General features: G+C 43.0%; 1 protein-coding gene across 3 annotated transcripts in view; it reads left to right on the top strand.

The window, feature by feature from the left end:
• The window catches only part of myripb (myosin VIIA and Rab interacting protein b), a 55,978-nt gene that overhangs the window by 4,945 nt on the left and 25,637 nt on the right, over positions 1–25,396 (top strand). For 2 of the 3 annotated variants that reach the window (XM_057013305.1, XM_057013304.1), the window contains exon 3: positions 19,981–20,202. The exons of the other annotated variant lie outside the window; for it this stretch is intronic. In XM_057013305.1, coding sequence (XP_056869285.1) covers positions 19,981–20,202 — 222 coding nt within the window. The remainder of the gene's footprint in view (positions 1–19,980; positions 20,203–25,396) is intronic. 3 annotated transcript variants of the gene reach the window in all.

Below are 25,396 nucleotides of genomic sequence, written 5' to 3'. Positions count from 1 at the left end.
ATGGGCATGTATTGTGCAGTAGTCATGTGATAGTCTTCAACATGCCATTGAGGGTTTGATGGGCTATGAGGCTGCATTAATTAGGGGAAGTGCAGCCCATTTAAAAATCTGCAACACTGGACTAAAGACCATAGGTAAATGCTCCCTTTTAACTTCCTTTTGTGAGTTGAAAATCAGTCAAGCTTTGCTTTAGATGCTACGGTTGTTTCTGGCAAGGCTGGGTGGAAGAGACACCCGTCTGGGAGTTTCTGCTCCCGGACAGGCAGGTCGTGCCTCAAGGTGCTGCTCCAGTGTCACAGCGTCTTACTTAACATCTGACAAGTGCTGGCTCATTGCCCCCTTCTCCTCCTGGCCTTCTGTCCCTCATAGTGGAGGGCACTGGGGAATTTGGCCATGTTGTGACAGGCTACCTTTGGGGGGTTGGGCATCAACTCTGTGGTCAGATCTGTTTTGTGTCAGTCCAGCGTAACAACAGTACAATGTTTTGCTTTTCAAGCATTGCTGATGGCCTGTAATTTCACTCACAAATCTGCCTCTTTAGCTACCTACCAGGCCCCAGCAGCCATTTAGTTTGGCAGCTATGGCGTTCTTCAGATTTCTACAGATCCTTGTGGTTTGGAATTCTTGACAGGAAGCCACAAGGGATTAAGCTGCATTACCATGAATAATTCCATGCCAAGTTTGTTTCACCAACCAGAAATTAGGCATCGGTATGCTTGAAACCAAACTTATTTATCCAGAACAGGCTCCAAAGCAGCAGTGAGATGTTTCCAACTGAGTCGGCTGTAAAATGAACTTTTGCGGCAAAGCTAGCATTGCCCAATGTAGCTAATGTTGTTTTCAGCTTCCAGTGATGCAGACACGATGGATAAAATCTGCCATTGGTGATGTGGTTTGAATAAGAGGCCCAGGTTATAGGTTGCATGTGACAATGCACCCACAGCGGATGGTGTCTGAGTGTTCCAGTAGTCATTCCTCTCTTGTGGGGGGTTTCTCATTAATGGATGGCTGACTTTTGTTTTTCCTTCCTGCATGAGCTCAGCCCTGCAGTGTCATTGATTAGCCTCTTCAGTGATTTATGTCATTTCTAATTCTCACCTGACAATTTAAATCCTCAGCATGAATTCATCCCCTGTGATACGAAATGACAAACTCCTGCTGACGTTTTGTCTCATAAATAAGGAAATATCATAAATGTTACTAAAATGATGGCTATGAAACAACTGTGCTTGTTAGTTGTACTACAGCTCTGTGTTGGAAACGGTCTTTGCTTTGTGGCATTCAAGAAGGATAAAATATACTGGTGCCGTTTTAATGATTAGCAACAGCACAGGACTGTCATCAGCGCTACAGTCCAGTAATTGATGCCTGTGAGTGATCAGTGCAGAGAAGAAGCTTAATCAGCTGGATTTATCTCTGGGTGGAGCATACATTTACATCAGACAGAGGCAAACCAGTCCTATGAGTCAGGCCAGGTTTTCTGGCTTACTGGGCCTGAATATAGCACTCCGTCTGATTTAGATGATCCGTGATGCCTTTTCAAGCCTCTCTGTTATCTGCTGAACATCACCACCAGGGGGTGGTCAAACTACAATGATTGTTTTTGGACAATAAAGTGTTGACTGTTGGAAAAATATAGACAGTGGCACAAATTGGGCTATCAGGGGAGGATGAGTTGGAGCCTGCACCGATACTGATCTGAATCATGTTTATGCAGCCCTCTGTGGTCGGTGCAGTTACATTCCAAAATGATGTGAAATTATGCTTTTGGTTCAGAATAGCATGTTTATAACTCGGAGTCAAATAAGTCAAAATAGCTGCCAAATAGCATCGTTATCTGTGGTTCCGGAAACCTTTGGGGCCAGACAGTAGCAAATCAGTTTGGCAAAAGGTTTCTGCTGTATGTGGGTCAAACGTATATGTAAACACCAACATTCTCCATGCAGATGAGCGATGCTAATGCTGCTAATGTCTGCTGTCGGAACAGGTCTTCCTTGCTGGCTTTAAGTCAACCTGGAAAATAAACTTACTTGGATTTGTATGTATACGACCGTGAAACACCCCGTCCTTTCATAGTTAAAGAGCGATGGTAAGATTCTGCCAATTAGAGACCACGAGCAGCTCAACTTCATAGCCTGCACCGTCACAGAGGTCTTGCAGCTAGCAAGGCTCATTATGAAACTCCAGGGAACGCAAGTGCGGGCCTACTTAACAAACAGCATAAGCAGCCTTGAGGGAATCGGACTGGCAGATGATTAAAGTTAAAACAAGCCGTCTCGCCGCCGCATCCGTGAGTGACTAATGCTAAGAAGGCGCCTCTAGCTGTCCATTCCTCTTATTTGCTCTAGTTGTCAGGATTAATACACTTGACAAACATGATTGGCAGCTCCCTTATGCTCCCTCTGAAACGGGACACGTCTCTACCTTTTCCCGTTGAAGGCGATTCCATTACTTCAGCATCTCTTTAATTTTTAGAACCAAAGCTTTGCCAATGGCTCATTTGTGGAAGTGCTTCCTAGTTATTTTGCCTCGGCCGTGATGGTTCAGTCATTGTGCAGAGTAATTCAGCCTCCTTAATTAAAGCGGTATTTTAAAATGGCAGGTTTAATTAATTGGTGAAATAACAACTGCAGATTCTAATAAAGTCGGTAATCACAGATTGTGTTTTACTTCCTTAGCTTGGTCTCTAGCACTTTGTTGGACAGACTGGTTGTGCATATTTGAAGGGCTGCCTTCAATTTCCCATGTTTGTTCTTTGCAAGCAGGTGGCGAGAGGGGTCAGGATCATTATGAAAGGAGGAGGCAGAGGATGTTATCTGGCCTGGAGCAGAACTGACCTCTCTTTCCTCAGATAATCATCCTGTTGTCTCTCACATGCCCTCAGCTAGTATAAAAAGGTTTGCATACTTTTTAAACTAAACACAAGTGATGTCAAGTAATAATAATTGTAATGATAAGACCCAATAGTGATTTTGATGAAAATGTTGATGTTTTAAGATGTAAACAGTCACAATGAGACAAGTAAACTTTTGACCCCGGCCTGATCCCCTTGTTGAAAATGCTAAAATTGGTCACTGGTCCAGCAAAAGTTTGCACTTGAATAAGCTCCTTTGTGTTTATCAGACATTCTGCTCCTTTGTTTTCACCGTCTAAGGCGTTTATCCTGTGCCGTAATCCCCTTCTTTGGATCCGGAGTTGGCATGTGATCGCTTTTCACATGTGAAGCCTAGCGCTGGGCGGATGCGTTCCATTCACACGTACCGAACAGCTAATAGCAATAAAACCTTGGGATTAAGAGTGTTATGTCGTTGGCGAGTGTTCTTTGTCTGAGTCATGTTTATGTGGTTTGTTTGTTTTTTTGTGAAAATGAGGTGTGCGTGGACACGCTGATCTCATCAACATCGCCTGTGTGAGTGTGTGTGTGCGTGCATGTGCACAAGAGAAACTAACAAATCCCAATGACCTTTTAACCTGGAGCCACATAGGCACTTCTTTAACACCGGTATTACCAGTTCTGTGAGACATTACAGTTTACTGTTTGTTTGGGTGTATTATGGTTTGTGATTGGACTGTTTAAGGCAGACTGGTTTGATTTAAACTTGTATTTGTAGTGTGGAAGCCATAAAATTCATTCTGCTTCCCATACAGAAAATATTGTCTTTGTGTTGTTTAAATGCCACAAATGAAAGGGAAAAAGGTCAAATCAGCTTTTTCCATTTCCTGTCTGTCAGGAGCTAATATTATATCAGCTAAATTGTTTCAAAAGCTTTAAGCTGCCGTGGTTGTACTCTCAATGAAAAGGTAAAGGCATTTCACGTTCATTTCAGCAGTCATGATGAAACTTAAATGGGAGCTTTTTGTGAAAACAATAAATCTGATGGCACTTGAAGGTATCGCAGCCTACTGTGATAACACTATGCTATAGTGATGAGGTGTCATATTCTAAAAATACCAAAAGAAATACAGTGGTATCTTGCCAACACTGCTCTTTCCTCTCTGCCTCCCAATCAGCCTGGTCTTGTGTTAATCTTCCAATGTGTCTAGGCCTGTTGACGTGATCTGTGCCGCTGCTGCAGACTCTGTGATTCCTAATTAGTCTTTAATGTGGCCGTTAGTAGACAAGATTTGCTCTAATTAAACTTAATTTGCAGACAAAAATACAGCCCCCTCGGTCTGGCAATTACACATGGGCATGCTTGAGCATGTTCAGTCTCACACACACACACACACACACACACATGCACACTCAAGGTTCATTTGCTGGTGCAGCAGCTATTTTCATGGATACAGTCTTAATAGAATATGGCGATTTTACTTGAAATAACAGCTTTGTGAATGCAGTTTCTACAGTTTGGAGTTTCCAAGAATGACAGTGCCCGTAGCAATCCTGGACATGATGTGCCTGAAGTGAGGTGGTTTGCATCGTCCAGGAAGACTCTTATTTCCCCTGAGTGTGTCAAATAAGCGGTACTGCTCTTCGCCCTCTGGAGCTGCTGATGCGGCTGGATCAGCTGATGAGATAGTAAAAATAATCCTCCCTCATACACTTGTGACACAGTTCCTCTCGCAGCTCGTACATCTGCTGACAGACTCGATAGGTTCTCCTCAGTAACCTTGCCTGCCTGATGGCCTCAAATTTTGGCCTCTGGTTTTTACTTCTTTCAGATTAATACAATTATTTGCATTTGTAGGTTAGTGTTGACATGCAGGTGATCTGTCTCTGACTCTCCTCTCTGAATCTCCCTGTCTTTGCCCTTCCTCCTACCTTCACGGCTTCTTATTAGCAGCTGCCATGGGGACGTGATGGAGGGAGGTGTGAGATGAGTTGCTCCCAGTCCAGAGGATATGACTGATGCCCATGACTTCCCCTTTCTTAAGAAAACATGCAACAATCCAGCAGAAACAAGACTGATTTATGGCTGGAAGGACCAGGTGGTCTTATTTGGTGTGTGATAATGTAATTTCTAAAGGTTTGTGCTTTTACCACGGTAGGCACGGGACAGCGTTCTTCGGGGCGAGGCTGTGTTCCCCGAAGTTTGAGTGGAGAGTTGAGATGGAGTGAAAGTCGAGAATCCTTTGGGGGAGGTGTGAATGGATTTTTAGACAGGTGAGGAGGGAGTCAGACAGCACAACCTGGCTCATTTCAGGAAATTTGTCTCATCTTCCTCCTCTAAAATCAGTTGACTGCAGTGTTCCTCTGCCCTATCCAGGCCTCACAGTATTCAGCTTTGGTTCCATTTCTGTTCCAGTTGTCTGTATTCTCTCCTGTTCCAGGCCTCATGATGAATGGTGCCATGTGTGCCAGAGGACGGCATGACATTAAAACCATGGACAACATTGCACCTTTGACTGTTTCTCAGTTGCTCATTTATTTGGGGTACAAATGAAAACAGGCATGAACCCACATCACTTGACCAGAAGGGGCCAAGTCCAAGTTACCAGAGGTCCCTGTGTGCCTGGATACACTGCAAGCCGGAGAAAAAGTAAGAAATCCATGCTAATCCTCAAGAAAGTCTTTTCTCTTTGCACCGAGCTTCTCTGGAAGTTGCTGTTTGGGTTCTTCATGTTTTGGTCTGTTGGCTTTAAGTTTCCTAGCATAATTTGCACTCATGCTTGTTAAAATGTTTTAGCCAAATTAGCTTTTATTTTAAATATTTCCCTCTAAATGCTTCAGATATTATTTTATCAAAAGTTAGCGCAGGCGCTTTTAGCATGACTTAGCGGTATACCTCAGCCTGGTTAGCTATCAACTGCTGAAGTATCTGAAGCTTGTAGAGAGCAAAGGAAATCTGTTTACATCAGACCACCAGTGACTGAGCAGCATAGTCATGCTGCAGCTGCATTAGCAGCGGTATGCACGTGATCCCGTTTGTACACCTGCTAGGGCCTCATATATACATGTACGTGAAATTAAATTACTGTCCAGTGTTCCTTCACTTCCATTAAAGGGGTTGCACTCTAGCATCTTTGACCTTGAGCTTTATGAGATGGTCTGAATTAGATAGGAACATAAAACAAAGAGGGTCACTTGGGTGGCAGGTTAGCAGAGGCTCACGCACTGCGCTGGCAGAGTTGTGGGCGGGGCTGGGAGAGTGCCTTGTCTTGTTCTAAAAGACCACTGTTTTTGTGCACATATGTTTGTTGGTGGATTTTACTGTCACTCATAAAGGAAATAGACCGAAGCCCGATCGACATCTCCCTGGAGGGGATCCTCCCTGTGTAGGATCTGTTCCCTCAGTGCATTTTGCTGGTTTCCATGCGTTCTGTCGGCGTTCCCTCTGCGCTTTTTCTGCATCTGACAGTTTCCACCTGCTCAGTCATTATCTTTCCTCTCAGTCAACACAGAACATGTGACAGATTATTTAGTCACTATCGACATGGCAGCGTCCTATTATTGATTTTGAAGCCTCGTTTGTCGGCACTGATAGATGGAGCTTATGATGAGTAGACTACAATTATTGTGAGTAATTTCTGCTTTTAGAGCCTTTTTAATCCACTTTTGATGTTTCAAGAATTTTGTTCAATTTATAATCTTTTGAACTTTTTAGCCCTTATTCTTAAATCAGTGGGTGTCCTTATTTAAAATTGTTAGATTTGCACATTTTTTGTTTTGTAACTTCTCTTTAAACTATATAATGAATATGATTTTTTTTATGAAAGGTACACACACACACACATACACACACAAGTGAACACTCTCCGTATGAGTTTTAATGGAAAAAACATCATTGTGATTAAAATCCAATGTTTTGTCTGATTTCTTTGTTGGTCCCTTCACAGAGGCCCAGACTGGGGCAAATGTGACAGAAACTGTTCAGGATTATTTCATATTACAGTCTAGTCCTTCAAGGATGCAAAAAATTATTTTAAGAGCTTATAATAACACAAAAGAGTAATATTCACATCATGGGAGAACTCCAACTAGTAATAGAGGTGAGAGCTGCACCGATTGACCAGGACATTGATACTGTTACTAAGATATATCATTATCATTATTGTTAGTGTATATGTCATGGAATCATCAATAGGTCATTTCAGTTGACACCATAATCTCATCACTACAAGACTTGGTTACTTTTCATATGCAGCTCTATTATTGACTGACTGACTGACTGACGGACTGACTCTTGGAGGATGTCTTTCATCTGTTGATGAACTGCTGTGATGGTGTGTTTGGTCTGTTTATGTCAGCAGGGTTTATGACCACTAATACATATGGCTTTTCATTCTGTCTGTTTGGTTTCTTTCACAGTTTCGTCCAGGGTTCCTGCTGGAGACGGACCTATAATCTGGGCTCTCTATTGAAGATGCACTGGTTGTTTTCTGCGTTTGTCCAACTATATGTTTTAGCGATAGGAAGCCGTTCACACTCTGCAGCTGGTGGTTGAAGCCAAGTGCTGGTTTAAGGAATTGTGCAGCTTCTGTGGGATGCCATTTGGTTTTTATTGTAATATTTCTCTTCCTTCCTCTTTAAATATACTTTTCATACTTTTCTGTTTATCCTTCTGCCCTTTTGTCTTCTGAATGCCAGAGTTTTTGACAGGCCTGTGGCCTCTACTGAATCCGATGACCTGGGTCACACCTCTGCAGTTCAGCTCACTAATATCAAGCCTTCGTCTACTGTCGTTTACGGTGGTAGCCATTTGATCCACTCCTGCATCTACAGTTACAGCTGGAGTGTCATACGTATATGGAAACATGTGGAATATGCATCCACATCTCTGGGTTATTTAGGGAAACCCCACTTTCACATTTAACAGCAATTCAATCCAAAGCAAGTCTGGGTAACATCCTGCTCACAGGTTTGGCAGGATTTTAACACGATGGTTAAAGCAGAGAAGACAGACTAATAATAAAGTGATACATTAACATGTTACGGTTCAGTGGTCTAGCAGCTCCGCCTGTGTTTTCCATCGTGGAAATGTTTTGCCTGGTGCAGAGGAATGAAACTGCCTTTGTTGCTTCGCTGCATATTAATGGAGGAAGGTGGTGTTTTATAGCAAGGTTCTCCATGTTGAGCACTGTTGTTTGCACAGCTGCTCGCCTCTGTTGCCAGGTTTTGACATGCTAACCTAAATATGATAATGGAGCCAAGCTGTTGCCCTTCGTTGGGGTTACCAGGGGCGACCACGCGTCTAATTTTGAAAATGAAATCTGAGCTTGAAAATGGGCATCGAGTAGAATTTGCTGCACTTGAGGCAATAGAATTCTGCACCTGGATCAGGCACCAGGTGAAGACTCACCCAACCTTTAACTGATTATGAGCTATGCAATTAGAATGCAGTGTCAGTCTCCAAACCCTGTCATCTGTGCGCTGATGTTGGACCGCAACCTTTTAAGCGGTGTCTGTTGACCATGTTTACGGAGCGGTCCAGACAGCCTCCTCACGTCTGCGCTCATCCAACAGTCAGCTCTGCATGTTAAAGAGAGATATGCTGCACAGCACATAGTTGGTAATTAAAATTGGGATTTGAACCAAAAGGGCTTATGGTTAATATTTACTTTGACGTTTGTGGTCAACTTAAGGTAAAAAAAAAAAAAATCTAATGAGAGAACGGGGTGGTACACCATTTTGAAGATAAAATGTATCGCCTGTGTCTGCGTGGCTTTCAGCGCCCTCCAGTGGAATCAGCTGCTATTACACGTTCATTCTCCACATCATTCTCAGTCCTTTGTTTATTCAGTTCTGTGAGGAATTAAACACCATAATGCACATATCTTTAAATGCTGTAAATCCACTTTAACCACATGGCCTTTGTGAGCACTCATTAGACCCCTGTAAGGAGTTTAAAAATATACTGCCTTGATTGTCTGAGATTGTGAGAAATACATTCTGTGTCATGCTTGTGTGTCAGGGCTTATGTGACTCATAACAGAAGCTCTTGATGGATGTGAAAAGCAATCAGTCCTCCCTCTTTTCATTTCCGGGCATTCCGAGGATATCCAGGGTGATGCTGCGTCAAGATACCCATGTGTCGGAGATCATGCACCGATCTTGTTGCCATGTGCAGTTTTTTTTGGCAGAAAATAAGATGTTTACTGCAGTTATGCATGTTGAATTCAAAATGTTCCCTTTATTTGGCTAAATGTTCTCAGTATAAGATAATACAAATGTTTCATTGTTTAAAAATCACTGAAGCAGGCCAAGACAGATCTGTTGTTGCAGTCTGTCAGATCACACAAACAGAAATAAACAGTGAGTTGTATGTTTGCAGTGTTGGATAATCGCAGTAATTAGTGGGCTAAATGAAGGCTCTTGTATAATTTAAGAAAAAAAAGGCAGACTAGCTTGAAATAGCCACTGGTGGCCTGAGTACTTGAGCAGACAGTAAAGCCAAGAGAGCGATGAAGGGGGAGTGATTAGCTGAACTCGTCATTCTTGTAATTAACACCGATTTCAGAGATTGTACTACAAAAACATGAATGGAAAGTGGCTGCATGTCAGTGAGTAGCAATTTGTTGTGTGAGGTCAAGGGTGAAGAGACCAGACTTTTACCTCCGTGCCTGCTGACTTCATGCTAATATCACAAGTTTTCACTGGCAGAAGTTTATTTCGCTATACACTGATTTTTATTGATGAAGAAAGTTGTTGCAGAGTCATAAAATGATAAATGGCTTCACTGATGTTGCTTCTTGTGTTTTCTTTATCTTAAAGATGAAACAATCAATTCACATGAAATCAAATGAGAGCTTCTTGTTTGTCTTTATGAATCCCTTTCTCACCTCTGTTTAAAGCTCTGTGTGTCCTCAATCTGTGGATGAGGAATTATGACCTCTTACGCTCCGTGCCCCAGGATGACGTGAAGTCCCAAGTTATAATTGTATTGCTTTGGTTCCCATGGCAACGCTGACTGAATTTTCATTCTCTGCCTGATGCTAATCTCGTCGCAGGGGCTCGGATCACTGCTCTGTAATTTATGATGCTGTTTTATATTGCGCAATACATCTTCAGCTCTCTCTCTCTCCTCACTTCCCCGGTCCAAACTGGGCATATTTATGATGTTGTAATTACAAAAGTGGTTCGCTGATCATTTGGTAGATTTATTTATGTAACACTGAGACATTTACATTATTGCGATTTAGTTATGATGTGATGCTACAGCAGCTCAGAGATATCAGAAATAAGCAGTCGTATTTTACTTAAATTATACTTTACTTAAATTATTTGTCAGGTATTTCTTTAATTTTGCTAGTTTTCTCTTAACAGAAGGATGTGCTGCAACATTAGCCCGTGTCGGGCTAATAAGGAGGCAGCGTTGTTGGAGACAGGGGCTTATTGGGTCTGCAGCTGAGTGTGAATCAAACTGTGTGGGTCAACAGTCGTAGCTGGATGCTGCAGTGACTCGGAGTAATTCAGCCCACCACTGCGTGAAGCTCCAGGCCCACAGAATGTCTTTGCGTAGGACTCTGTGTGTTTGAAGGACGCCTGGTGGTGAAACAAGGGGCAGATTCACCCAAACGGGCCTGAGGCGAGGGAGGGAAATCTGTGTAACTGCGTTTCAGAAAGCGTGCAACTTAATTACCTTCGCTCCTTCTCCCACTCTCACTTAGGCGGCCTTGTCACTTATTTCCAGTTGCCATGCCAACTGTGGGACCTGTTTATCCTATTGGCTTAATTTTTGTCAGGACAGTTAGGATTAAGATTCATCACCATGACTGACTTCTCCACCATGTGACATTTTTTTTATATTACACTGTATATACTGGATTTTGCATGTTGACGTTGATAGAATGATAAAACTTAATTTGTTTGACTGTGAACTGACGCCCTGCAGTGGACGTTTATGTGACTGATAAGCCCGTCTCCATGTGGGATAAATGTCTAAATCAGGATTTGTTCAGCTGTAAGCTGCAGTGCGTGGATGTTTGTCATCCCGGCCATTGATGCAAACAGAATGATGCTCGTTTGCACTTTAAATGATCAGAAAAGCATAATGAAAACCAGGAAAAAATGTCCTTTTTAGTCCATGCTAGCCACCACGAGCCTGCTCCACTCATCCAAAACAATAATGTGGTTATTCCAGATCACAATAATCCATTTCACCCATGTGGAAATCCCTGTTTGTTCCACTGCACTGCTCTCCCTCCCTTCATCCATTGCTCCCTTTTTTTCTGTCTTTCCTCCATTTCATTTTCTCACATTCTCTCCATCTCTTTGCTTGCTGTAGCGTTTTTCACCTGTCTTGGGGTGTCCATTCTCCTCTGCAAGTGTCTGTGAATCTCTGGCTAAAGGTTTCACTTTTGTCCTTAAATCACCTGGAACAGGATTCAGACTAACTGACCCAAGAAGGGATACTTTATGGTCACTTCAGCATGTTTAGAGTAAAGATTACATATCTTCACTGCTTCGTGGACCAATCATGCGGCCCAATCACAGCCCTCCGTGAATTTACGTGAAACTGCCAAAAGTTTTGGCTGGCAAAGTGGGACGATGATGGCATCGTTAGACGGCTGCCATCATGGCTGCCTGGTCTACTGACAGCTGAGGTTGTGAAAGTTGATGAAGGTTGAATGAACGCACGGCTGCAGATGCCCTGCCAAGGCTCTGGTCTGCCATGCTGAAGAGACGCAGCGGAGCACAAGATTCTGAGGGAGACATGCAGGAAGCCTTGAAAGGTTGAGCGTAAGAGATGGAAGTTATTGCCTATTACCGGTACTGTTTAACCTGCTTCTTAAAAATTTAAGGTGACATTTAATGACATTAAGGGATGATAGTTAGCGCATGTATTAGCATTTTACAGGGAGCCATTACTGTCGATTACTGACTGGCTAACAAACATTAGCTCAGAGTTTTGTGAAATATTGACCTTGTGTGTGTGTTTATGCAGTTTTGGGGTTTCATCTGGACTCGAGCTCTGATTTTTACCCACATGATGAATGAGCGGCTGTCTGCCTTTGGAGACCTTTAGTTGACCCATAATTCAGTGTTGGCCTACAAATCAAGGCAAATGAATGGGAAGTCAAGGTTGTGTCACATTCTGCCATTGTAATATATTAAATTGAAATATTAAAATAAAAGGCTTCTCCTCTGAGATGCTTTTACCATTTTTCTTTAAATTGACTGCAGTTACCCAGAAATCCCAGCTAAATAAAAACACATCAAATTCTCTGTAGCAGACTCTCCAACTTGGTTATTACAGTCTACACTTCTAATCCACACTGGTGATATTACCATTGTTCCCAGTAACCTGATGATTATGTAATGAGAAACACTCTGGTTCTCAGGTAATGGAGCAATCTTTTAATTCCTCCTGGTGAGTGAGGGCACCCTGTGTTCACGAGTGTCCCAAAAATGTGACATGCACACCAGAAAGTGGCATTTATCTCTCTCCCTCCTCAGTCTCTTCTCTGTGCAGCTGAATTTTGGTGAAATGAATCAAATCCTGGTGGAAAACACATTCTGTCTGCTTTCATGTACCACTATAGTCACAAACATCTGCCTCACCTGTCCAGCTGTGATAACTCTCACTCATCTTCCTGACGGATGGAAGGACATCCTAATGCAATTGTGTCCACATAATACCTTTTTCTCTTTGTAGTCTGAATCCCAGACACCTGACTCCTATGAGTATTCTGGTTTGGAGGAAACGGCAGCTTTTTTTGTATAACTGTGAGATTACACCCTTGCTTCAATCACAGCCAAAGGGAAGAAGAAAAGGGAAAAGAAAGAGCGACTTTAATCGGAGGGAACACCTCAGGAAATTACATCCCTTTTGGAGATGAATGTGTGTGGATTGAAGTTGCAGCATAGGCCGGACTCCTTATGGTGAAACCTGTGCCGATATCATGAGAGAAAACAATATTATTGTGTATATGTGTCAAAAGCAAAGGTCTTCCATCATAGCCCGTAGTGCCATAGGAGTGTGTTGAAAGGACAAAATGCAGTTATCTCTCGTTTCGTCTGTTCTTTCACAGGTGGCGGCAGCTGGTTATTCTCACGCTCTTTCTGTGGTTCAGTGAATGTTTAGCGTAGTAAGATGATTGATTTGAATGTGTGGATGCAGATAGAAGCCTGGGATGTTTTAGAATGAGTGATTATCAACAGTTGTTACAGCAGCCAAACGTCATCTAAACATAGTTTCTAATAAAAGCTAGTTGTGACAGCAGTCAGGCAGCACAGTCCCAGGGATGGCACTAACTGGTGGGCACTCTAACCCCAGAACCTTTTATCTGGGTTCTTATTTGGATGTATAGCTTTACATTTGCTGCTTGGCTTCAAAGTGGGTATGAACGTTGGATGTTTACCTGTGCCAGAACATTCAAAACTGACTCTTTCATCACAGAGAAGCCAAAGAGGAGTAAAGCAAAAAACCCTAATGTAACTGTCGTATGTAGATTCAGTCATTACCCATCATGACTACTGTCTACTGGGAGGGTCACCAGGCCCACTGCTGTGTTACTGATGGTGATTTCTTAGCAAATAAAGCTAAGCACAGATGCTCCAATGAGCGCCTATTCATTTGGTAAATTTGCCTATTAAAGAGCCGTCATCTTGTTTCCTTTTCTTGGGCGTTCTTTTAAACCACTCATCTGCCAGTGTGTTGTGATTGGACCTGCTCACAGCCTGAGCAGCTCTCACAGAAAGCATTTAGCACTGACTTGCTGCTTCCTCTCTCGCCAATGCAGTTACAGACCTTACTCGTGCTGCAATCAATAGCCTTTCGTGCACATTCATTACAGCTTTCTCTCTCTCTCTGAGCGTGGTGAGTGTGTTGGCTGAGGGAGTGAATGAGAAGTATAAGTGTTTTTTTCCAAACTTTTTCTAAATTCTGATCTTTATTGTCACACTGGGTGGTGTTTAATCACATTGGGGGAGCACTTTACTGTAATTTTGGTCGTTTATTCACTGTCTGTGGTGCAATTCTTTGGCGGCCACGGTCGCCATGCCGGTCATGGCGGTGGCGCCGGGAGTCTCTAGGTTGGAGAAACTCACCCACACACACGCCGTCAAACTCTCTCCACCGACCGGTGTGTCCGTGGAAGAGTGCGTTCTGGCTGTGGGAGAGATTGTGGGGCACGGAAGCGTGAAGTCCGTTTCCAGGATGAACAGCGCGGTGGTGGTGTTTGTGGACAGCACTGAAAAGGCCGATGAACTGGTGGTGGCTGGGGTGGTCATTAATGATGAATTGACGCCGGTGTTTCCCCTGTCAAACCCGGTTAAAAAGGTGATTGTATCAAACGTCTCTCCGTTCTTTAAGAACGACTTATTGCTGCGGGAGCTCAGCCGACACAGACGCGTGGTGTCCCCGATGAGACATGTCGTGTCCTTTAGACGACAGGTGTCCATGGTCCTCAATGACAGTAAGGAAGAGCTCAAATTGGCTCTTCGCTTCAGAGTTGAAGAATTTGATTATACTGTTTATGTTACCACTGATTCTCTTAAGTGTTTTGGTTGTGGGGAGGAGGGCTATGTGATCCGGTCGTGCCCGAATAACGTGGAGGCTCGCCGGCAAGTCGACCCGGCCGACAGCGCCGCACGCTGAAGATGAACTATGTCTGGAGGAGGAGGAGGAACTGGTCTTTGGAGGCCTCCTCATATGAATGATGTTCTCTGTTTGCTTGAATCATGTTCTTGTTTTTTGTAATGACAAATTGAGTTTTGAAAAATCCAAAAAAATCTCTCTCTCTCTAAATCACATCTGAGAAATAGCTTTCCCTGGACCTGAAACTGATGCATGGTGGTTGGTGTCGCACCATCATCAGTCACCCTGCAGACGTGTGCATGCGCTGTAATGTGAGAAAGTGTCAAAGATGTCATGAACCCACACACACAAACACACACACATACAGTGAGCTACAGCAGGTGGGCTGCGGCTGTCAGTCTAATTTAAATCTGATGGCTGCATGGTTATCCGGACTCGGTTATGTCAGAAACACACCCCCACCCCCCATTATTAGTTTCAGCATCTTCCAAAAATAACTCCTTCCAGTCCTCAACGAGCTCAGACCTTAATTATCTCACCGCTCCATGTTCCTTATCCATTCTCGCTGCGCACAGCTCCTCTCTCGCCTCACATGGGAATTCGGTGAATGAAGCTCTTCTGGAACTCTGTTTTTGTTGCTACGGAAATAGCCACTTGCTCCCTGGTGGCTATTCTCATAAGCTCGCTGTTAACATGCAGCGGTGGCACGTGGGCATTTTCAGCAGTTTTTTTTACGCTCCAGTCACAGCCCTTATGTATAAGGTGAAGGCTCGCAGGCATTTTCTGTAAAAATACATCATCAACTGGAGTTGATAAATGATGGTATAAACTGAGTCAACCTTCTCTGTAGCTAGAGGCAGAATCAACCTCATTCAGTGGGCATTATTGCTGGCTGCAGCCGTGCTTCCCCCATTCCCCCCTCCTGGTGTGGCTGACACATAAGCGGCAGTCATTGGGCTTGAAGGATTTTCCTGTGAGAATGAAGCTCATTAAGTGTCACGTCCATTATTGCAGCTTTAAGCAACTCCGCTTATCTTATAGCGGCTGGTGGGAGGAGAGGAAAGGATAATGGCACCTCAGAATTTAAGGAAAAAGATGCTGCAATTGTGGATAAAGTGCAGGGAACCTGGAATTTGTCGCAAAAGCATACCTGCACACAAGTCATTAAGCAGTTCTGGCAAAAAAAAGAATGGATCCACCTCTAAATTATCTGTATCGCTCACACACTTGCCAAACTGGCCTGTCTGATTGGAAACATTATCAGCGCAGCACACATTTAACTTGGATTGTTCCCAGAATGAGGGCTCATTACTGGCCAGTTGGATAATGGGCGGAAGGCAAAGTTGTTTTAGAGAGGAGTCACCCTGAGGCTTCGCTACGGCTCAGGGTCCACAGGGAGAAGAAGAATCCGAGCAGAAATCAGCGGGTGACTCCGCCATCACTGGGTTATGAAACGCACAATTTCACACACTTTCAGGCGCGGATTGACGGCAGCTTTGGTTTAAAAGGAATCAAGGAGATGTGAATTCTCCAGGGATAAAATGGCAGTTGTCAGGGAGCGTAGGAATAGTAGGAGAAGTGAAGACAAACCTCAAATCTGGATCAAAGATTTAATGGCGAGAATGTTCATTCTGATATTTCCACTACCGTCGAAAGTGTATTTTAATCGAACTCGTCCCACATCATCTTATTTTCTCCTCTTTTGCAGTAAAACCTGAGCAGATGTAACAAATGAATATCAACTCTGTCAGCATGCATAGATTATTAACGTTAACACCAGCTCAGTTCAGTCACACCTGGGTGTAAGGCTCCAGCTGCCATCATGTGACAGAGAAGGGTGGAGCTTCATGATCCCTGCTGCTGGACTTTCCCTCCCTCTTTCTGTTCCCTCTAATCTCTGTATGCATGAAGGCAGGATCTGCCCAAGGTTTCTGCCCTTTACGGGTCTTTTCTCACCACTCTTGCTTCCAGAGAACTTGTTTCTCTTCTTTTCAGAGCTTGATGAGTATTGAGATGACATTTGGTGCCTTGATAATCAAACATATAACTTTTTTGCAGTTTTAGGATATTTTTATGTTTTTCATTTGATCACTATGAAAAACAGGGAATCGGTGTCCTCCTGCTCAATTAATAAACTACCTACTGAAGGGAAATGTCTTCTTAACATCTTACTACCTTTTTAGTTCTAAGTCATTATTATTATTTCTAAAGTTAATTAGACACCAATTTGGATTAATGTGTACTTAGACAGTGATGCTCTCTGCTATACACAGACTCTGTACAGGAGGTTGATGGTCACTTCATTTTATAGAAGAGCCTTAGCTCTGGAGTATTAGCAGGACAGTGTTGATGCTGACTTGCCATGTTGACAAGGTGGACATTCCCACTTATACAGTTGATAGTGCCCTGAAACATTTCTGTTTGCAGTATTTCAGGATTTTTTTCTTTTCATATAAACATATACACAGTAAAATACTATAAGAATGCATCTATGTTCATGCAACATCCACTTTAATCAAGAGACACAAACAAGACACAGAAAGAGCTGAAGGGAATCTTCCTCTGGTCTCATTTCAAATTAAAGTTGATGTGTTTTATGCAGCAACGTCACTTCCTCCACTGTCACTACCTCTGAATGTCCAAGTCCTTGGACCTGTTAACTAATGCATGCTGATCCTTTTTATGCAATTCTTTTTTTTTTACAAATAGTTATTGTAGATGTGAAAAGTGAAAATGGACATTAAAACTGATCAATAAAAACACATGTGGACTCTGTCGGGTCAGTCCGCGCTCTGGGAATGTGAATGGTTGATGCTGTTGCTAGTGCTTCCTGCAGGACTTTACCGTCTCTGTCCACATTGTGTTTATTGTTGTTTATATCTTGCATTTATCCATAAATGTGTAGCATTTAATTTCTATTTACTTGAACAAGGAGAGTATTTTTAGATTTTTATCTGCAAGACTAGTTAGTATTAAAAATTGATGTAGGTCATTTCAGATTTTAATGGCTTCTTACTATTGAATTAATAATTATTTACCCTATTCACTGTGCTTGGAAAGGACAGCCTTCAAAACCTCTTTTCAGCTGTGTTTTCCATTGATTTGAGCACACTGAACAGAGGCATATGTTGGTTTTTGGTGTGAAACTGAAAGTATGTTAATCGGAGCAGAGTCTGATGAGAAATGAGAGATAAGAGGGGAAGGATCTCCAGTGTAAATGATATTTGCCAGTAGTGGCAGGCTGTCAGAAACACCCTGTGTATAATTAAAATCACATCTGCTGCCCTGATTTGAAATTATAAAAGGAATTGATATTCAGCCCCGCTCCCATTCTAATCCCACGGTGCCCTTGACACATTAACTGTTTGCATAATCATCATTTGACTCTTATGAACTTTCTGCATCCAAAGTTTTCTTGTCAACAAACTCCACGATGTTGTGATGTGATGTTCATAACCTCAATAAGAGAGAAACTTTTACACTTTTATTCCTCCTGTCTGGAATAATTTTGCTGCATTTCTTTTAAAGAGGTCTCTTCATAGTGAGAGAATATTGGGTTGATGTATTCATTTTTTCAACATCTTCACATTTTACCCACCTGTGCTACAGTTTTCTCCCGGCTCGCCTTCAATCAAAGGCCATCATGAATTCAGCTTTTCCCATGCCTGGTTCTCATCCTTCTTCTCTCTGAGAGGATTATGTCCATTCAAGGGTGGAGCTAATGAGAAATATGTTCCTCACTTGAACCTGAGACCCAACCTGCAGCTATCTAACGGTCATTTATCTGCTTAAACAAACGGGTGGGCAGGTCTGCGCTCATGCAAATATTCGGTGCTCAAAAGCATGACCATCCAGCCCAGTTGATCCTCACGCTTATATTTTTCTGACATAATTGCTCAGAGTTGGAGCCCGACGACCCAAGTGATTTCCTGTTTGGGCCCGAGCACACGAAGGTTTCACTTCTGATTAGAAGACACAAGAGTTAATGTAAAAGGACGTCTGGCATGTATATTTGCCTGGTGGTTTAATCAGGCGGCTGCGGTAACGGCTGTGGTTAAATGCCTCCCAGAGGGCTGGAGTGGAGCCTGCGCTTAAGCAAAAATGAAGGATGTGATATTATTTCACTCATCTTGCCTCGATGTAACCTCAGCCTGCCCTGCGGATGCGTACAGTGATGGTAGAGGATAACGGACTCCTTCCTGTTCCTTTGTTGTTTAAATCTTTTCATCAGATTGAGGACACCGTCTTTTCTCTGCAGCTGAAACCTTCTGCATGCAAAATATAAAACCAGCTTTGATCGTCTTAATAAATATGCCTGATGGTATTCTCATCCACCCACCCCCACGTGAATCCGAATATACAATAGTTTGTTCACTCCCTTGATATGCTGCATGAAATGATGCATGTGAAATGCAATCAGGGAGGCAGCAGAAGATGTGCTGGAGGAGCAGCCTTAATAACTCAGGGAAGCCCCCACTGGCTCCACAGACCCGAGACACTCTACACACAAAAAAATTCACAACATGCTGCCTTCAGCTGTACATTTTTACTTTAATTTTTCCTCTTGTGGCTTGGATGGTTTAGTTTGGGTGCAGTGCCTGCATCCATCACAAGTCAGATCAGTGTGTTTTCTTGATAACTGCATCTGTCATACAGTCCATGACATGTGGAAGAACGAGGATGCTGTGACAGGGCTGTGTCTTGTCCAGAGCACCACTTAAATATTTTACCTCACTATTGGAGCTCAACTCACAGGATGCACCTTCTCAGAAGCAACACCTTGAACCTCTGTCCTGTGTTTAAAACCCAGCTACATGTCTTCATGCTGCTGCTGATATATGATTTGTCATATAATTGGGATAAAGGATTATAATATAAATGGAAAAGATTACATAATTTGTTGCTCTGTCAGCACAAATCCTGGGGAGGAAAACCCCTTGTGTGCATAAGTTATGTGACCAGTCCAGGCAAAGCAGCTTTCCTCATGAATCACTGATTATCTTTTCATACATCCACAGTGCTGGTTTATGTCCCCAAATATCATAAATGCTGCACATGTATTTTCAGGCAGCCCCTCAGTTCTTCAGTTACTCTTTGTAACGTGCTGCAGTCAAGGATCGAAGTCTCCTCATCCAAATTAAATTAATTAATAAGTCGCAGGGCTGCTCAGCTTGTTGTCTCTTTTTTTTCTTTTTTACTTGCAAGGAGCCTCTCCCCAATTGTGTTCTGACTGAGGTGGGAAAAGGCATGGCAGGTCCTCCCAAATGGAAATGTCAGCTATCACGTAAATTTCACAGAATCAGAGTAAGGGAGCGCAAGACGAAGAGCAAACGGACACTTTGCCGCAAGAACAAAACCCCACCTGCCCTCTGCTTTTGGTTCAAATAAACCTCCGTTTAATTTTTAATGCCCCCATTTCCAATTATTCTGCATCGCCGTCCTCTGCTGTTTCCATCCACCTTTATCAGAAGCTTACTCCTTCCCCCTCCCCCTCACTTCTCCCTCTCTTTCCACCTCTCTCTCCCTCTCTCTCTCTCTCTCCCTCCCTCTCTTGCAGTGAGATGAAGCAGGAGCTCGCGGAGGAGTGCAGCAGATGCTCCATCCTCTCCAAGCAGCTCCGCTTCAACGATCACTGCTGCATCCGCTGCTGCTCGCCCTTCACCTTCCTGCTCAACCCCAAGCGCCTGTGCCTGGATTGCCAGTACAACGTCTGCAAGACCTGCTGCAGCTACAACAAGAGGGAGAAAGCCTGGCTCTGCTCGGCATGCCAGAAGGGCAGGTTAGTGTTTTAAAACACATTGGTACCCACTCCGGCGCCAGAGTTGGGAGGGGGGAGTTAGTAGTAATGACAGAGAAATGAATGGGGAATAGAGACGGGAGAGAAGCTACGGGCTGATGAATTGGAAACCGGCAGCACGTCGGGGGAAATTGGAACAGAGGCAAAATGAATAGGGGGCATTTATAGGGAGGGACAGAAGGGGGGTGGCAATAAGAAGGGGGGAGCAAAAGACACTTAGATGAAGTGAGGGCTGTGAAAATCGCACAGTTTTGTGTGATTGATGTTTCACGCATCTGATTTATATAAATTTCTCGAGAATTTAAATTTTAGCTTTATCAGCTGTATTTTCCTAAAAGCTGCACTTGGACAGTGGGGTGTGGATGGGTTCATCGCAGAAGAAGTAGAAGGATGGGGGCAAATCAATGTGGTTTATATTAAGTCTGCTTTGAAGAAAATGGTGATTCATTTCTAAATGTTGTGGCTGTAAATTTATCAGGATGATAAATATTTATTTACACATGTAGCTCCAGGGCGATTAGGATTTTTTGAATTTGTGCACGATTCCTTTCCTGCATCCCCTTTTCCATGCATTCTCTGTTGATTTATGAAAGAAGAAAACATGAGCCGAGGTATCTGCTGAAATATGCTGCTCGTGTTTGAACGTGTGTGTGTGTTTGTGTTTGGACCGTGTGTATTTACAGTGGCATTTAGAGACGCCCGTCCAAGGCCTTGGGAATTGTCCTGGTCCTCCGACTCACGATCGATGAATTTTAAGCTCCGTCTGGGCATTAAGGATGCTGTAGTGTGTAAAAGATTCCCTGGGATGGATTTACAGCAAAACTGACTTGAATTATAAATCAGTATACATGGTGTGTGCATATGACTGTTATAGATCATCTATAGATGATCACCTATAGATCACCTTCTCTCGGATTGTGCTTCTACATCTTAAAAACTCTACAGGTGTGATTTGGGGCAGAATTGCAAACCAGAGCATGGCTGCCTGAAAATGTCTGCTTCCTTTCCTTCTCTCCCATCACCCCAATATATCTTTTTTTGTATCTCATCGATTTCTGCTGCACATCCCATCGAGGTAGATCCTCCATCCGCAAGTATACAAGCTGCAGGGGGACAGAAAGGGGAGAGGAGGAAAGATTGGTTGTCAGAAAAAAGAGGCGAGGTTTGAATGGATGATCAGGTCTCTCCTTGGCCATTGCCTGCAGCTCACCAACGTTGTTGTCAGAGGGTTGAGCAGATTGACAGATGGACCTGATGTCACAACATTTGCTCCCGCCACATATAAATACAGCACTTTTCATTAGCGCATTAGAAAAGCTTAACTCTGGTTTTAGCATGAGCAACGCTCTCTGTGGATGGAGCCGTGTCATTTGAGGCACTGATTTACAGCTTGCAGGAGCACTCAGAGGAGCCCAAAGCATCATTTTTAAAACAGCATTATTCTACTATTGTATGGTAGTTTAGTTTAGAGAGAGATTGCCTGTGGCTGTGCCATCTTTGAAAGAATGCATTCCCAGATATAACAATAAGCTTGTAATGTTAGAAATCATAATTAAGCAATGTTACAAAAGAGAACCCAGCAGCAACATGTGCTTTCAGAAGTGAGTTGGGGTTTTTTGCATGAATTTTGCTGAAACTTGGATGCAAAATGGATGTAATAAAGCAGCAGACCTCTAAATGGTCGCAATCTCATGCGCCGGCTGTCCATCAGCATTCCTGGTGACGCTGCCGTGCTGCTCGCAAATGTGATCCCTTGGAGGGAGAGCAGATTTGCAATCATCGACAATGCCTGGAGGCTAAAGTCACCCACTCATACGTAGCTTTGGGAGTGTGGACGTGTTATGCACCGTGCGCATGGATGTTGGTTAATAATTACGTTCACGAGCAGCTGGAGCTGAGGCCGTGGCCTGTGATTGGCCAACTGGTTCAGGTTGTGTCAATTAATATGGGAGCGTGCTGATGGCAGATGGTCATTTGACAATGACTCGGCAGCTTTGTCACAACACCTGGCTGGTCTTTAAACTCATACACAAAAGGACACACACATGCCTGCGCTCACTCATGCAAGCAAATGTACCAAATACAGCAGCTCTCACTCCTGAGCAAGTGGACAAGCGTGACCACTTGCAGTCTGGTGGAATTAACAGCACCCCCGCTCACACCCACCACACATCAATGATTTCTGATGAGGACTCTGGGCGGGGGGGGACCTTCTCCCACATGTTTTGGAGTCATACCCATAAAGAGAGAGATAGAGTTCTAACTGTTCTTAATGAGTGTTTGTGGAAATAGCAATATACTAAAGTGGCAGGCGGTTCTTACCACTTTATTGCTCTATAATTTCATCCATATAGCTAAAAGAAGATTATCGTTCCTTCTGTACTGTACCGGACATGTTCACAACAACACACATAGGATTCTATACCAGAAAGCCTCAGACAACACATTTCACATATTTTGTCATTAAGTTGCTTTCAAAGGGTTGTGACCGCTGCATGGTGGGTTAAGTACGTGGAATTTAAATGCACATACCCAGAATGAAGTACTTCTGCAGGGTATTATATGTTAACCTGTGAGAGCACAGATACCGTCAAGTAGCCGACACAAAACTGCAGCCAGTCTGCAGCCTTTTGTCTGGGCTGCTGCCTTTTAAAGCTCAGAAGTGGATGTTTGAAGATGTCCATGTCACAAAAAACGCACAAGTTGACAAACACACAGATGGATGTGCATCACAATCACAGAGAGAGATACATAATCACATGAACCATCAAGTTACCCTTCTTTTGAAGGCAATAACTCAAACATGTGCAGGGAACAAACTTGTTTGGTCTGTGGAATTTATCTTCAAGTGCCAAAGCTTCCTTCCTGTTACAGCATTAACTGTAAATCCATGATGAGCACCATTATGAGCAGAGGCACATAACCATCACTCAGTAATTACACTTTTCCAGTAGATGGATGAAAAAATGAGTCACACAATTTCATATTTTCAGTTTTTTCTAATCAGATGTCAAAAACAGCCATTGGACGTCAGCAGATGAATAATGCACGACTCCCCTCACGTCCCTCATAAGGCTGTGCTATCAGCATGAATTGAATCATTCTGGGCAACATTAGTTGATGTTTGCAGTCATATTTCCCATTGCAAGCTCAGCCATACGGCTCAAGAACTGATTTAACTCAGCCGGCACATCATTCTCTTCGCTGTCACTCTGCCATGGCCTTGTCTCCTGCCCAAGCCAGCTAACACCAGAGCCACCGGTCTATTATGACTCCTGGTGATTTGCACCTTCTGCCCACAGGGGCACAACTGCAGACATACATAGGTGGAAAGCTTCATCAGCGCTGGTTATTTTGATTCAGTCCTGGTGAACCCTGTAGCTCTAAACCAGCACAGAGCTGCTGTTTATCAGGCGATGGCCCGAGCTGTGACGCTCCACAGGAACGGGGTCATTTGTGGCCGACGGCTCAGGTGACTGTAAAACTCATGATTTCTAAACCGGTTTACTCTGAAAGTTGCCTTGTGGATCAGAGCAGAAGCTAAAGCTTGTTTTTTTTTGTGCGTTAGAGGGATTAGACCAACAAACTGGTCCACAGACTGGACAATGATGATTGTCAACAACCTAAAACACATACAGCTTTGAAACAAAACATTTTCTCATAATTTGAAAAAAACATTTTTTTATGCTGCTGTCTGATTTCCAAAGACCTAAGATGGGCACCCAACGTAGAATTTTATTCTGTCTGAAGCAATAAGCTTTCATCTGGTAAAAAATGCTTGTAAAATTGTCTGTCAGCAGCATTTTTAAATTAAATTAAACACTTAAACTAAATTATCTGTTTTTTAAGACCAAAATGGAAGAAAATTCTAAATAGTTTAAGTGGTCAGACATTTAGCCGGTGACAAAATCGATTCCATTGCCCTTTTTCTGAAAATTGGGGTTTTAGATTTAATTAAATGTTTTAAAATGTAAAAATATGCTTTGATGAAAAACGTCAGTCACATTTGAGGGATATAAAGCTATATTATATACATAAATTGCATTAAGTTCCTCATATATAATATTAAGCAATAAACACCACTAGTGATAAAGTATGTGCTAGATCCATTAGCTGTTGCTTTAAGTGACAACCTGGTATGTAAAGATTATGCAGAATTAATTATTTTCGTGTAAGAGAGGTGGAGGCACATCGCGGTGCGAGTAATAGATGAATAACATTGGCTGTGCTACTCACTAAAATGATAAGAAAAAACCTCAAATGCGCTCGGCTGATTTATTCCTTCTCGTGTGTCAACGTTGCTTATCGTCCCCCCCCAGAAAGAGTGACAGGAATTCAAAGTTCACTGTGGTGAATAAACCAAATATATCCCCCATTCAGTGAGATTTTGAAGGATTTATGTACAGCTACTCTTCGATGCGCCACTGATGAATCTGTGCCAGAAAAGAACTTAAGTCATTTATGGTTCAGTTGGGGACGCAGCTCCTAATCCATCTGGAAACATTTACAAAGACAATGACCTAGAGATTAGTAACCAAATACTGATTGAATCAAAGCAAAAATTTAAATATCTACTTCGACTGTCTGTGCCCTCTAAAGCCTCAGCAGAGGCAGCTGGTCACCACAGATGTGAGCTATCAAGATCTTCAGGTCCGCCGGCAACTGGCATGTGACCCAGGATGGCAGAAGACGTGAGATTCGCCAACGGCGGATGAGTTGACGTCTTTCATTAAACTTTGCTTTGTACTCTGGCTTTCTCTGTAATGTCCAGAGATGATAGAATCCTTGGGATGCTGGATGAATAATAATGTTCCCTCCACTCCCTTAACTTCATCCCTCATTTGCTTTCTCCCCTCCTCTTGAGCGCTCCTCCTTCCCTCAGGCTGATCCAACTGTCTGATGTGCTGCCACAATGAACTCTTTGCTTCACTATAGAAATAAGATTACGGCACACTCATTGCACGTTCCTCACATGTCAAACCAAGAGCCTCCTTTAAGGCTTGAGAAATATCACTCAAAAAGAATCAATATTTTCTTAATTGCACAGCTAGCACAAGCCACAGTGTGTGCTGTAAGGGATATTATCATTAATATAATCAGAATCAGAATCAGAAGAATATACCAGAATATACCAGAATATACCAGTGATCTTATAAGATAAAGGATGGAAGAATGT

The sequence above is a fragment of the Takifugu flavidus genome, chromosome 17 (assembly GCF_003711565.1).
Source record: "Takifugu flavidus isolate HTHZ2018 chromosome 17, ASM371156v2, whole genome shotgun sequence".
Taxonomy (NCBI): domain Eukaryota; kingdom Metazoa; phylum Chordata; class Actinopteri; order Tetraodontiformes; family Tetraodontidae; genus Takifugu; species Takifugu flavidus.
Note: the sequence above shows the minus strand (reverse complement) of the source record. Positions and strands in the feature narration are given on the sequence as shown.